The 14,818-nt window shown below is 39.1% G+C and overlaps 1 protein-coding gene across 4 annotated transcripts in view; it reads right to left on the bottom strand.

Moving 5' to 3' along the window:
* Positions 1 to 14,818, bottom strand: part of macrod2 (mono-ADP ribosylhydrolase 2) — a 428,964-nt gene that overhangs the window by 97,270 nt on the left and 316,876 nt on the right. For all 4 annotated transcript variants that reach the window (XM_059358761.1, XM_059358760.1, XM_059358764.1 and 1 more), the window contains exon 7: positions 8,035 to 8,065. In XM_059358761.1, the coding sequence (XP_059214744.1) occupies positions 8,035 to 8,065 (31 nt within the window). The remainder of the gene's footprint in view (positions 1 to 8,034; positions 8,066 to 14,818) is intronic.

The following is a 14,818-nucleotide window of genomic DNA, read 5'->3' as shown; positions in this document are numbered from 1 at the left end:
CTGCCCCCTCTTAAGCATATGTAAAACACCTTTATGAACACTCGTGCAGGACCCTGGTTGACTTTTAAGGTTTTATATATTTCACACAAAACCAGAAACCAGTTTGGGTTTAAAGCTAAAAAAAATACACATAGTTACTTAGTTCATGATGAAACGGCTCCTATTTTACAAAGACACATCGCCTTGGACTCTGTGGAACTTGGAAAGAAAAGTTCATGTTCAAAAATATCCACTGAACTAGAACGTATGAAAAATATTATAAATGTGCACTCTGCCTTTGGGGGAATTTTTGCTGAAAGAAAAAGCAAGCCAATTGCTCTGTTTTGCCAGCATGGCAACTCTTTCACATCCTAAATTTACAGAGTTAACTTTCACAACAAACCTGTATAGCTCAGGTGTTTTGCTGTGGTGAGGAGGAGTGGGAAGGAGCTGCATCACCAGATAAAGCGAGTAGAGGTAAGTCAACAAGTTGAATGCACGTCTGTGCTGTGATACATTCCCATCCTTGTAAATATATGGGAAGGCTGGAGGCACATAGTGCAGACCACACCAGTTTTGTTTTTCCTGAGTGAGCTTATATCGAGCAGAAAATTCCACAACCTGCTGTTATTTTAGGCCTTTGCAATTTCTAGTTTTGTTTCTTTTTTTTCAGTACAAGCTAGTTTTTATAGGAGTGTGGCCTAGGTTTGATAAACATATGTTGACTGAATTACAAAGTACAGTTTTTCTCCCCTTGAGGCAAAAATCATATAGCCGGTCCCACTTTGCTACCCCTCAGTTTTTAGATGGTCAAGTTCACGTCTCAACACTCATCATTCATTTTGATGAGCTGTCTACCTTGAAGCAGCATATAGCCTGAGGCTGAGGTATCTGGCACTCGTAAATTCACCACAGGTGTTGAAATGGCAAACGGTAAACATAGGAAATCTGCAGCGGAAAATAAAAAACAGAAAAAACAACAACATAAAATGCCAATGTTTATCTGATTTTGAAAGGTCTTTAACAAAGATTTAGCATCTCATTTATTTTTTACAATAGTCGCCTGGAAACATCTGTAAAATATTTTTTTATAAAGAAATCTCCCTTTTAATAAAATGTTGATAGAGCCTCGAGAGTATGACTGCTGCCTCTAAAGATCCTGATTATAGCAGACAGGCAGGATTTTAACACAAAAAATACAAAGTAGATTAGTTGATTGTGGTTTGGGCAGCAGGGGGAAATCATTAAGTGCAGCACAGTTGAGGGCTGCTCCAGTTGAGGGCAGCAGTCCTGTGTGTTCATCTGGAAAGGGAGGGGGGGGGAGGGTTGTCACCCCATCAGGGCCCAGAGGAGAGGTGAGGTGACCCGGGGTGGAGGACAGAGTAGCGCCCCAGGACTCTAGACGCCAAAGCATGGGTGTCAAATGGCCCGGGGCTCCTCTCTACACCAACACTGGGACACGGCAGGGCTGTGACCATGACCGACTTTGCAGCCCACAGAAGGAGACAGAGACAAAGAGGGATGGGAGGGTGCTGTGTGAGGAAGACAGGCAGAAAAAGAGGCAGGAAGAAAGAGAGCAGCCTCCGTGGCACAACAGATGATGACCTTCCTTGGAAACATTCCATATAGGTGATGCCATGCTTTGTCCTACATGCTAAAATTAACGTCTGACATTTCGCTTTTTAAAAACATCCTGAAAAGTGTTTGAAATGCAAAAGTTTAATGCTCAACCAATTTCCGCAAAGGCCTAAATCTATTGTCCTGTGGGTGGGTAGTATTTTTACATTTGGCTTATCATCCATGAAAATGGTAGAGCAAGGCTAGTGTTGAGTACAATGCACACTGTGTGACTCACTTAAATGGGCTATGGAGCTCCTTGTCCCTCTGAGCACAGACTCTGCTACCCACTGATACAGCACGTTGCTCCTATGTACCTTGAAATTCCCAACCCAGCTGGGCTAAGCTCCCTTAAGTAAACCCTAGGTTTTAAGAGAAGGGGGGACTCGCCCAGGCCATCTCTGGCAAGCTAGCAGCGAGCCATCACTGTCCAGAGATAAGGTGTCATGAATGTCTCCAACCTTACTAATCCTAGGCAGGGCTGAGGAGAGCCAGAGCATGATGCTGGCTGGGGAAAAATTTCTTAGCTGCTTGACACCTTTGATCTGGACAGTACAGTAGAAGGGCAGCGTGAACATACCAGTAGAGCTTGGGTGGATTACATATTACATCCGCATATCTCCCACAGCCACCAGTCGGTGCAAAACCCCCTCTGTCAACAATACTGAGATCCGTCACAGAGACAGATGAGCCAAAGGTGGATGGTGAGCAGTAAACAGGAAGATATTTGTCCTGAGTAGTGGCATTGCTGTGTTGGGGGCTGCTGATTGTTTTGATAGGGTTATAAATGCATGCGTACGATGGCATCTGTCAGGTAAGTAGTAGACTTAATGTTCATGTCCTTGCTTTAGCATTGAGCTCGCCGCTCCGTGCAAAGATTGATCTAAGCAGACGCCTCCTAAACTGTACAACTCATTACAAAGCTCTTGGAGAGTGCTCTTTCAGCGCCAGCTAAGATGCGATCTCCACAAGGCTAAATTGTCTGCAATGCATCATGAAATGGGATTTTTATGTATGTGGCTTTGCTTGAGCAAGTATCTCAGCCTGTGTGAGAGCATGCATATGTGTAAGAAAGATGTATGAGGGAGAAAAAGGGACTGCAAGAATGAGTGGGAGGGAAGACGGTGGAGAAAGGGATACAAAGAGAGAATGTGACCTCTCTAAGTCTAGGTAGTTGGACTCTTGGCACTGATCTTGTGAGACATTGAGAGGTGTCTCCTCTTTGGAAGGAATAATCCATTTAAACCTAGGTTGCATGGTTGTGATTGATGTGCAAACAGGAGCAGCACTTAATAACCTCTATCATGCTGGGTGACCTCGTGGCCCATGGTGGGCACCAGTTTGTTTATGGGTGGTACCTCCGACACACTATCCGCGCAGAAATTCTGTTGTGGCTAATGGGTCGGACTGAGGGATTGGACTGTCAGCGCAGCGTGAGCCCTCATTTTTCTTTCCGAGCGTCTAAGGTACCCCCTGCGCACCCCTGCTACACCCAACCTCCCTGCTCTGCCATCATCTGTCAATGGTGACTGAGTCTCCTGGAATATGGAGGCGTGAGAGAGAGTGTCAATTAGCATTAGCTTTCCTGACAAATCTATTTTTCTCACCACAAAGGCCTTGGATAACGTGTTCCTGATTCCTCTCTGTCACAATGTTGGGGGCACAGGATTTGTTTTTCTAACAACTCAAGAATGAAAATGGGTCAAGCACTTGTGCATACCTGTGCATGACCATGTGCACATAAAAAACTATTGCTACATCTTTGTGTATTCTACAGAGACAGAGAGATAAAAAGAGACACACAGAGAGAGAGACAGATATAGAGAAAGAGAGAGATGGGGAAGATGTGCTTTTCACACTAAAAAGCTTTTGTTTACATTGCTGAAATGGAAGTTGACCTTAAAGGTTATCTAAAATGTACAGAAAATGTCAAAACGCCTGACAAGAGAGCAGGGCCCCTTTCAGAACATGGCAGGACTCAGGGGGCACAGGGAGGAGTCATACAGAATAACACCACAGCACTGTACTATACTGTAGCTGCTTTAAAGGTCCCTCCTCTATTTGCCCTCTGCTGTGCCAAGATCTTCAGTCTTAATCATCTGCATTGTTCTGTGGAGATGAAGTTATGGGAAGCGCTAAGCTGTTTATTTATTGAACAGGCTGTTTAATCCCCCCCTTCTGCTGCATGCTTGGCTCTGTACTGCCTTTGATGTGAGGGGCTGCTGGTGGAGCGCTGTGACGGGCTCCTACTGGCAATGCAGCACACGGCAGCAGAGAGAACGGCAATAAGCAGTGTCCTCATCAACAGCGTACAATACAAACAGTCACCCTCTCTCCTACCTGTTTTTTGTCACTACAACAGAGCTGTTTTACTCCAAAATGCCATATATCCATTTAAAAAAATAGGCCTATTATAGCCTATATAGCAGCAATTTATGAGTGTGTTATGAGTTATTTTCTCTCCATTATTTAAGTTAATAGACCTGTTTCACAGCAGACATTTGGACTTTTCTGGTTCATTTTCATTAAGTGTCCCAGGAAGTTATTTTCATTGAGCCAGCATGCACAATGCCAAAACCTCCTCTAAGTGGAATGCAGCCATCATTGACAATGAGTAAGACAAGAATGACTCAGACACTAACAAGTCAGATGCTGCCTCCAGATGGAACTCGTGAGCTTGTAGTTAGGACATGAGAAGTCATGTAGACAATGTTTGCCGTTAAAATGGTCACGACTGCTATGCAACGGCAACATGGAAGCCACCACAGCTAACAATTTATCAAGCTACTGACTGTTTTGGTGAAAATTGTAAGCACTGTTTTTGATTCAGACACTAACGAGTCAGACGCTAACGAGTTAGACACTAATAATTCAGGAACTAATGAATCAGACACTAATGAGTTAAGACCAACAAGTCAGTCACTAATGAGTTAGGGGCTAACTTGTTCAACACAAACAACTTAAACACCAACAAGTCAGGGACTAACTTAGACACTGATGAGTCAGACACTAATGAGTCCGTCCTTATCAAGTCAGACACTAATGAATCAGACAGTTACAGGTCAGACACTAACAAGTCAGAGCCAAACGAGTCAGACACTAACGAGTCAGGAACTAACACATTCAGTGATTAAGGCTAATTTGTAAAATTGGAATTAATAAATGAAATTGACTTAATCTGACTTGACTGTGGGGTCACATCAAAGTTTTGTGCTGGCAACACAACAAAAAAGTGTCAGTGCAACACAAAGCACGTTCAGGATAATGCAGAATGTGCTGTTGGAATTTCTGATCCAAGAAAGGAAAATATGAGAAGAGTGAATACATTTTTGCAGAAATGAATGCTGAACTCATCATCACTGACTGTAAAATGTGCAGTGAAATAGCCAGCATGGGAGTGGGGTGGGGGTGAGAGAAAAAGACTGAGAAAGAAATTACATCTCTCATCCTTCTTATCATTAACACTTCAGTAATAGCCATTTTGAGATGCGTGCATAGACAGGTGGCAGAAAACCGAAAATGTTGCAGAGAGAGATGGTGAGAGGAAATGATGAGGAGTTGTTGTGCAGTAAACTGTGCGAAATGCAAAAGTGATGGGTGGAAAATGTTCAATATCCCAAGAGGGAAGAGTTCTTCTATCCAGCACAGAGTATAATTATAAACATCTAGTGATTTATAAGCCTGGAGGCTCTTTTTAATAAACACACTGGGCTGTGCTTACAAGTCTATGCTATGCTGTATATCAGGAAGCGTGACCACTTGGACTAATTCGAATACACTGAACTTTTACCGTGGTGACTGGGCATTAACATACAGACCTGCAGCTGTATGGTTTTTAATCTGTGCTTGTTGATCTCCTCGCAAGTGCACCATAATAACTATTATAATAACTATTCATTTTTCAGCAGCCTGGATGTTAATAATGTGGTTGATGCCTTTTAACAGTTTAAGGGAAATTCCTTGTTACTGTGTGTTTAAAGCTGGTTTAATAAGCACATCAGGAAAATTTGTCAAGCTCTATAATCAGTGATTTGCTAATCAGTAAGTGTATGTTGTGATGTTTTCAGTGTGCAACTTGGTGACAGCTGCCAGTTAGTCATAATACAGCGTGATAAAAGAGGAAGAGTGATCGCTTTGGATGGAAATTGCATCATTTTGTTCTGACATTTCAGAGAAAAGCAGGTGGAAAGTACTCAGAAAGGCTCAGAAGGCTTTTCTGATGCCGATAAATTATTGTAATTTTAAAAGTCTGTATACTCAGTTATTTTTTCACACCGGACTTTTGGGAGCCTATTTTCATATATGCTACCAGTTTGTTCACCTAAAAGCACGCTCCCAGTGCTTTTCTGGGATTGTGTTATTAGTCAGTAGTCTCTTCCTATAGCTGAAAGCCTTGTTTAATTATTTCTTGTGGAAAGGGTGCATGATTTCATTTCTTAAATGTGTTTCTTCAACCAATATATTACATTCGGCAGTTTAACAGTTTCTTTTGCACTTAAAGCAAGACACATCTTTCAGCACTGTGCAGACATTTGTGACTGAATGCAAAGCGAACCACAAGCCAAGGGCTTCAAATGCCACTAATTTTCGCCTTCTTTCGTGTTGCAGTTTTGTTTCAAATTTGTCTGTGCTTGGCTATTTGCATCACAGAAATAAGACATGGTACAACAGGGTTTTTTTTAGCCACAAGGGCCAATGCAAATCATAGAGGCAAAGCTGCATGGCATGAACTTTGTGAATTTATTTTAATGAAAATAAGTAATGGTTGATGCTTCACTTCAGCTGCAAATGTCTGCGTGTTCAGTTAAACTTCCCGGCATCAGGTCTTCATTAGCGGCAGTGCATTCAAATAAGTCAGCTGTGGCTGAACTCATTTACACAATCAGTGTTAGAAAGTAACCTGCTACATTGAGAATAATAAATTAACACCATATGTGTAAGAAAAATATTGTGTCTGATGTGGCATTATAAAGACATGTTAGGCATACCAAGATAATTAAAAGTAGAGAAAAGCTTCAATCTGTTTAGTTTTTTCTGTGTTAGAGGTAGATTACATCACACTGTGTGAAGAAAAGCCTCCTGCTCTTTAAGTGAAGATTGAGATGTAAAGAGTCTCACTTTGGTGACTGGAGAGGCCACAGACGGGTTATGAGTTCACTTGGTGCTTAAGAAACCACTCTTGAATTAGTTTTACATTGTACCCCGTTGTATTATCATCCTTACATATGCATATAGAAAGATCTTGTGGGAACAGTGTGTGCACCTGAGGGAGCACCTGGTCTTGCAAAATAATCTTCATTTCCTTGGCTGTAAAATGATCAAGGAGAGTGATGAGAGCAGAAATGACTCTCACGAGATTACTGACCCAGCAATTACAGATTCCTGATCATGTTTAACAGTTACTGGCTGACATGGCTCTACTTTATTTAGATAACGGCAAAAGCACTGTGAAGATGTTGGTCATTTACAATGATGAAAGTCTACCAGGGTTGTGACTGTGACTGCTTTTTATAGAACTGTATTGCTGCTGACTTGTTGTTATTGACAGCAAATTAAAATTGGCGTGTTAATTAATTCTGTGCATATTTGGCACCCACTGTGATTATGAGAGCTTGTGTGCACATTAAATAGATGGTGTAGACTGTATACAGTGTGTCGGAATGGTGAGAAAATAAAGATCTTTTCTCAGCAAAGGCAGTTTACTATGTTATATAAACTCAGTACATATTTTACCATCTAAACTTCAAAGCCTGTTTATATCACCAAGTTTGGCATGTTTTCAATGTGACTTTGTTTAAGTCTAATTAGCACAGCAGCTCCTTGCCAGCGATGCCTTGCTGTGTATCAGGTCTGGTCCCATGAGAGAGCACAGGCATTGTTCAGGGTCTACGTGTTGTTCACCTTATAATAGGCTGTGTCTTTGTGCAACATGGTGTAAGGTGAAGTTATTGGTGTGCACTAACATACTGTATTCATCTACAAAGACAAAGTCTGTACCCTCTCCCCTTGATACAGAATTTCTCTATATATAGCCACTGAAATGATGTTCATGGGAATTGTTATTTTCATTGTTAAACATCCACCACTGCGTAACCTTAGTTACCTTAGTCACATTAATTCAAATGAAGTAGCTGCAAGTAACATTAGCTAATGTATGTGAATTCAGTTCTGAATGAAAAAAAATGCTTTGTGGCAGAAAAAGTGCTGAATTTCTGTTAATAAGTATAATTCTGTGACATTGTATGACCGAAGGTTACTCTCTGAGATATCATCTGGTGCTTCCTGTGTTTCCCCGGAAGTTAGAGCAATTGAAGAGCGTAAACATGTTTTATAGATCTCTCCAAGTTTGAAATAGTTGGAAACATTTGAACACACATAAAATCTTTAACATAGGTCTGGTCTGGCCAAGGTAGATTAAAGAAGAGACATGAAGCTTACCATAGATGCCTGTGGAAATACATGGAAAGGCCTGTGCAGAAAAAGACAGAGAAAAAGAAGTCAGAACATATTCACATAGATTGAATAAATGGGACAAAACAACAACAACAACTTTTATCAGTGTCATTGAGCACCAACACCATATTAAACTGTAGCCATTGAAGCACACCTACTGTTTACTTTTTTATGTTTGTTGTTTACCTCTACTGCTTCGCTTGGTCATTCCCAAGAGGAGCAATTTATAGTAGCATTTGCCCAAATCCCTGCAATGCTAATGCAGAACTGTATTGTAAACACACACACACACACACACACACACACACACACACACACACACACACACACACACACACACACACACACACACACACACACACACACACACACACACACACGGTGTGATTTCTCTTGACTTTCAAAAACAGGCACATTAAATCCATCCTGCGCGTGAACACCCCTATTCACACACACATTAGATTGATTATCATGATCACACTGCTGTGTTAAAGAGGCTGTTGGAAATCCTATCATGCACTGTTGCACCAATGATCGTGACGGCCTATTAGTACTAATGCCTATACTTGGAGTCCATAACAGTCAAAGTTTGCATATGTTGCTCGAGGGAAACTGTGGATCAGACTCATATGAATTCAAAGGTGCTGCCTAATAATCTTCAGCACATGAATATCCAAATGAGGTTGATTGATCTTGTCTGTCGCCTAAAGCCCAAACTACACACAGAACCTCTCCTCCACTGATTTCAATAGAACTTAACTAGACTGAGGCCACTTTACACATAACATTTGGTTCCAGCCTATTTATATATATTTCTCTAATTTACTGGATTTAGAAAGCCACATAGACACTTTTCATTTTGTGTAAAGTTGATGCAAACTCAGCTGGGATGCCATAACAACAAGGGCATCACAGCAGGAGGCTTTAAGTGCGTTTCATTCGATGATGAGAAACTGAAGACAAATCACGAACTCATCGCTGCTTCATTTGGATCAATAGAAGGAATCAATAGTATCCAACCAACCACTAAAGTGTTGGGACACATAAACAATAGAGACATGCGAGGAATCTGAAAACACATTATAAACATAAATATTTTCATAAGCTAAAGAGCAGAAACCTACATTTATTTATGGCTGTCTTTTCCAAAAAGATTATAAAAAGTAACCACCTTGTAATAGTTCTTGCTTTGTAGCACTTTACAGCAGACATATTATTCAAGCATGGCTTTATAGCTGAAAATAGTTTCATTATTCTTTACTTCTGCGAGCAAATATATTATGATACATAGGCCTCGCCGTAAGCTTCCCTATTTCACATTCATCTTTTTAAGTATATTAATAAACAGTAAAGAGAAAGGATTTTTTCAAAGCTCCCATTTGTCCTCAAAAGCAGCTGAATACGTGCTTTAGTCCCTGCATTCATCAAAAGGTGTGGCCACAACATTAATATAATAAGATGACAAACGGAGAAAAAAAGAAGAGGAAAACATTGCCACTAGCAGCTCACAACTAGATGAATATAGAACAACAAAACATTACAGAGATTCATCAAAGAATAACACGCATATGTCAAATTCTCCCCGTGCCAAAACTAAAGCCCAACAGTTTGTTTTGCCACACTGACCCTGTCAAGTCGTATTTAGAAACACGCTGTTGCTAGCAGCTGAGCCTAGATCACTTCATTTTAAAAGTGAAAGCACAATTAATAGATCTGAAAGAGAAAGATAACAAATACACCTCAGCTCGCATGATGATTATATAAACAAGTAGTCAGGGTAATTCGGATATTTTGTATTTTTAACTGTGAGAACAAATAAACCCAAAATCTTTTGAGTTTACATTATTGATTAAAAGACTAATAAAATATGTAGACTTTTTCTTTCTCAAGCATCACAACCTGTGACACCCACTTTGAAATGCAATGGTCCGTGTGTCCTTGCTTTATGCGGAGAGGATTGAGTCTCTGTTTGTATTCTTATTTACCAGTTTTCAGGTTCCGCCTGTCAAGGTGAATCTTTCTTCTGTGAGATGATTTAAATCTTTTACAGAAGCTTTGACCTTTCCAGATGACTGTCTGGGTCTGACACAAACCACAAATGATGAAGCGTGGAAAAGCATGGCCATTTTTAGTCCTGTGCCAAGTGCTGTCCACGGCACATACACAGCCATGTTGGGGACAAAAAATGGTCAAATATACCAATATTTTTTTATCAGAAAGAAATAATAACTGTATGCAAAGTGGATATTTAAACACATTTGTGGTAACACTTTTTTATGCAACCCATGTCTGAAATTATATTATAAACATATTAATAATGCATTTTAATCTGCACTATATAACTGTAGTTATAAGTGCTCAAAATATTCAGAATGCTTTATAACATAAAAGTTTATATTAATGCATTACATAATGGCCTATAAGGTCAAATATCAAAATACTTAAGTGCTTTTGACTTATCAAGACCATGTCTAAATGCACTGTAAACATACAAAATGTGTAAGGCTAATCCTAATTGTTGATAACTGATTTCTAATGCATTATAACAGGGAATATAATGCATTATGAAAGATTATAATGCATTACAACTATGATAATTATAATACACTATGATCCTTCCAAAAAAAGGGTCTTTGAATGACCAACTAAAATTAAGTATTCTGATACTTAAATGATTTTTAAAAAATGCATTAAAACTATATTTATACTATGCTATAAGCAAATTATGATGCATTAAAGTGTGTTCATAATGTATTTTAGACATGGACATTATAAAAGTGATATTCTGTTTTTGTATTTGAAACAAACAAACAAAGGAAGTCTAAAATAATAACAAATGAAAGGCAGTGCTTCATATAGGTGTTAATAATCCATGGACACACTGGCAGCAGCTTGGCATTTATATCAGTGAATATCTCAATACCTTTTGCTAAATTATGCCAATTCTACATCTGGCAGCAGTCAATACAAACAGGAATCAAGATTTACTTGAGCAGGAAGAATCTATTTGAAGCTGTGTAATAATAAGGAGGAAGCAGAATGAATTTAATCTTCAGACAAGATGAGCATTATTTCCTGTCAATGCCTGCAGCCAGTCCCGGCTGCCAAACGGATCCCGAGCCAGAAGCCTTGTTATCTTTTCTCAGCTGAAAGGCCGGGATGTCAACGTCTTCGGCTTGAACTTCTGCTCAGATGGCATCTAAACCCTAACACATTGCAGGCCGTGGCAATGGCATACCATCAGCATAATCAATTAAAATCTTTTTTATTAGTTCCCTGGCTGATCCATTAAAGGGTATTGATCCTTCTGGTGTGAAAATGCATCGGGTAATCACTTAACACGATGCTGTAAAGATCTGACACCTTTGTGGCACACGCAGATGCCATTTACTTGTTTAAAGGACGGTTATTGCAAAAAGTGAGGAGAAGTATATATCCAATAAACTGGAATGCCTGGAGAGCATTTTGGCAGATGCACCTCTTGTTAATCTATAAATCAGCCACAATAAATTACACCCGGCTATGCACAAATGATAAATCTTACTGGTAATCAATAAATACCAACATGCTCAATATTATTTGGCCTATAAGCTTCAGGTTTTGTTAAAATCTTTAAAAGCTTCAGCTGTTAAATAAAACTCTCCAAATGTGAAGGTAAGCAAAGGGGGGACATCAGGACCTGTTTACTGCAGAAGCACCTGCTTTAGTGTAGCATTTATTCACATGCAGAGTAGATGAGTAGTGACGGTCAGTCCTAATGGAACTGTTCAATCAAAGAGAGTTTAAGCTCTCTGAGAGACAGAAAACAAATGATTGCGAGAGTCCTTTAATTTGGTAGAACCGCATGAAAGCCAAGAAGTGAATACATTAAGGAGCTGCAGTAGATTTCTGAAGCAGCCACAGCAAAAAGCCTTTTTCTCTTTCTCTCTCCCATCAACATTAGGCCACCGTAGAAGCTATTTTGATAGTTGTTAGCGTACGTACCTGTACGTCTGCTTACAATGTATAAGGTCCAGTGTTAATTAGGACAGTCAGCGGTATATATGACCTATGATTCGTGGTTTAGGTTATTATTTCTATCTCCGGCTGCTCATTAGAAGTGAGTCAGCATGTTCGCCTGCACCCTGGCACGAGGCTGTGTCTGACATGTTGGCTTGTTGCTGATTTTCTTTGCTTAGGGAGTGTTCAGAAATTGGTCACCAGGGAAATTATTCTGTTGCTGGGACTCCTCCCTAATCTATCACATCACTTTAAAGTGGAGCACCTTTCCTCTCGGCATCTCTGTGCACTTATTCAGCTCACAGTATATTAAGTACAGCACAGAGAGGTTGCAGCGCTCAGTGTTGGAAAAACTAAATTTGTGTTACATTCATGCATCCTGTTAATGAAGATGGTGTTAATTAAGTAACACTTCCCTCACTAATAATTGCTTACTTGAACAGTTAAAGACAACTTGAGTTAATAGTAATTTTACTGTCAACAAACACTGAAATGACAATTAATAATTTTTACATTACTTAATAATTAGTAATGCTATAATTTGTGATTTGACAGTTTATAATTGCACACATAATCTCATTTTCTATACTTTATTAATGATTCAAAAAATATTAGTAAAACATGATTTAGATTTAAATATCATTAAACAATGATATTCTGTAAATCACTATTAAAATATTTAATGGGGCCAAGTAAATGCTATTTAATACTTTATACTCCAGTTATTATTCATTAAATTATAAGCATTAGTTGCAACTTTATTATAAACATCCACACGACAAATTATTAACTATCTAAATAATGTTTATAGATGCTTTACAAAGTACTTATTAACTACTGAACAAGGTATTATAATCATCAGTTTATAATAGACACCACAATAATGATTATAAATGGTTTACAAACCAATTATTAAAGATTAACAAAGTATTAACAATTTCATAAATGTTAAAAAAATATTTTGGTAATCATTAAAAATACTTTATATACTGTATAGTTCATTAAATTTAGTACATGATATACAATGTGTGCTGCAATCAAATTAATGATAGCATTACTAATAATTAGTAAATATTATTTATCATCATGTTATTGTACTACTAACTAAAATGTAATAGATTATAAATTTACCATTTTATTTTTGTTACCATTTATGATAATTTACTGTAATATTTATATCAGATTTTTTTTTACACTGCTTATTAAAACAATGATTAATTCACTTCAAAGTGTGACTAGAGTTTTGCAAAGACAGTGCTCATAAAACTAAGTTATTCCGCTGAGAGCATGATAGCCTGCAGCTTTCACTCATTTGTTAAGCAGCAGGAAATGACACAGTAAAGATGGCTCAACCTGTGGCAAATTGCGGCTGTCCTGCTGTAGCTGTCACCTTCCCATGAGCACACAGGTAATGGTAAGAAAACCATGCGTAGCCACAGTGGCTGCAGGATCCTGCCGGGGGAGCATCTCGTCTCGGCTGGCTGAGTAAATAGCACTGGACACAGGGTGCTGCCCCCGTAGCTTGAAGCCTCCTAGCCTGTTTGCAGATGGAAGCTCTGCTTATAAATCACAGCAGCAAGGGGAGACCTTGTGCAAATGTGACCACAAGTATGTTATTATTCACCACTGTTGCCACAGTGTGGGCTTACATCAGAGTATCAAAACATGAATCCAAGAGAATCCTCTTTGTTGACTGGTGTAATTCTTTAAGCATGTAGGTCATGGCTGGCTTCTCTGTCTGAATCAGCTACCTGCTGCTGCCGGGAAGAGCATGTCACGGTTACAGATCAGGATATTCAAATATGACACATTAACTCCCTTTTATTCTGCATAATACCACACTCCACATTCTAATGTGAGTGCTGATTGTTTGAGTGTCATTATGCTAAATGGAGGATGGAGAAATGCAGAGGGTGAGGAACCTGGAACCTAATGGCCCGAGTCCCACCACCCGTTTTTATATGTGCCGTGATCAAGTATAACTATTATCACAATAATATCTGAGTGGCCATTAAGGACTCAGCATCACTGGCTGTGTTTACATGCAGGACTAACTTACTGGCCATGATCCTCTGGAAAACAGCTTATTAAGGATAAGCCGTTTGCATGCACTTCTGCTACCTTGTGATGGGGAATCTGTGTTGTTATGAATAAACCAGAACAGAACATTCCAGTCCTCCTCTGGGGTCCTGTCAGCAATGAAGTATGAGAATGTGCCTCCACCACCAACTAAATCCTCTCCCCAAGCAACCGTAGGGGCGTCTGATACGGAGGGAAGAAATGACAATCCACACTATAGAAATTGTAAATAGTGCTTAGCACAATGTTTTTGTTGACATCAACATGTTTCTATCGTGCTGTGTGAGTGCGAATCTGTAGCTGCAAAGAAAACAAACAGTGAAAGGGGTAAGATGTTCCCGCCCCAAGGCAAAATATTAACTATTGAAATTTGCACAGTGTGAGGTTTATAATCCAAACATGAAGTGTAATATTAATCTTTTTAAAGCAAGATTACTTAAGTAAGGATTATCAGAGTTCTATGTGCATGGAAACAAACTTTGCAATATATTGGCAATGTCAACAATTTTTATAAATATACAGAAACATTTAAAGGAATCTGTAAAATTAAACATTTATAAATAGGAAGATTTTAGCGAAAATGCATGTGCTTGGAAAGTAATGAGATAGGAAGACTGCACTGAGAAAAACAGCATTTACTAAAAGAATTGAAGGTAACACACGGGCAGTATGCAAAGGATTATTTTAAACG

This window comes from Centropristis striata, chromosome 20 (assembly GCF_030273125.1).
Source record: "Centropristis striata isolate RG_2023a ecotype Rhode Island chromosome 20, C.striata_1.0, whole genome shotgun sequence".
Lineage (NCBI taxonomy): Eukaryota > Metazoa > Chordata > Actinopteri > Perciformes > Serranidae > Centropristis > Centropristis striata.
This window is presented reverse-complemented; position numbering and strand designations above follow the sequence as displayed.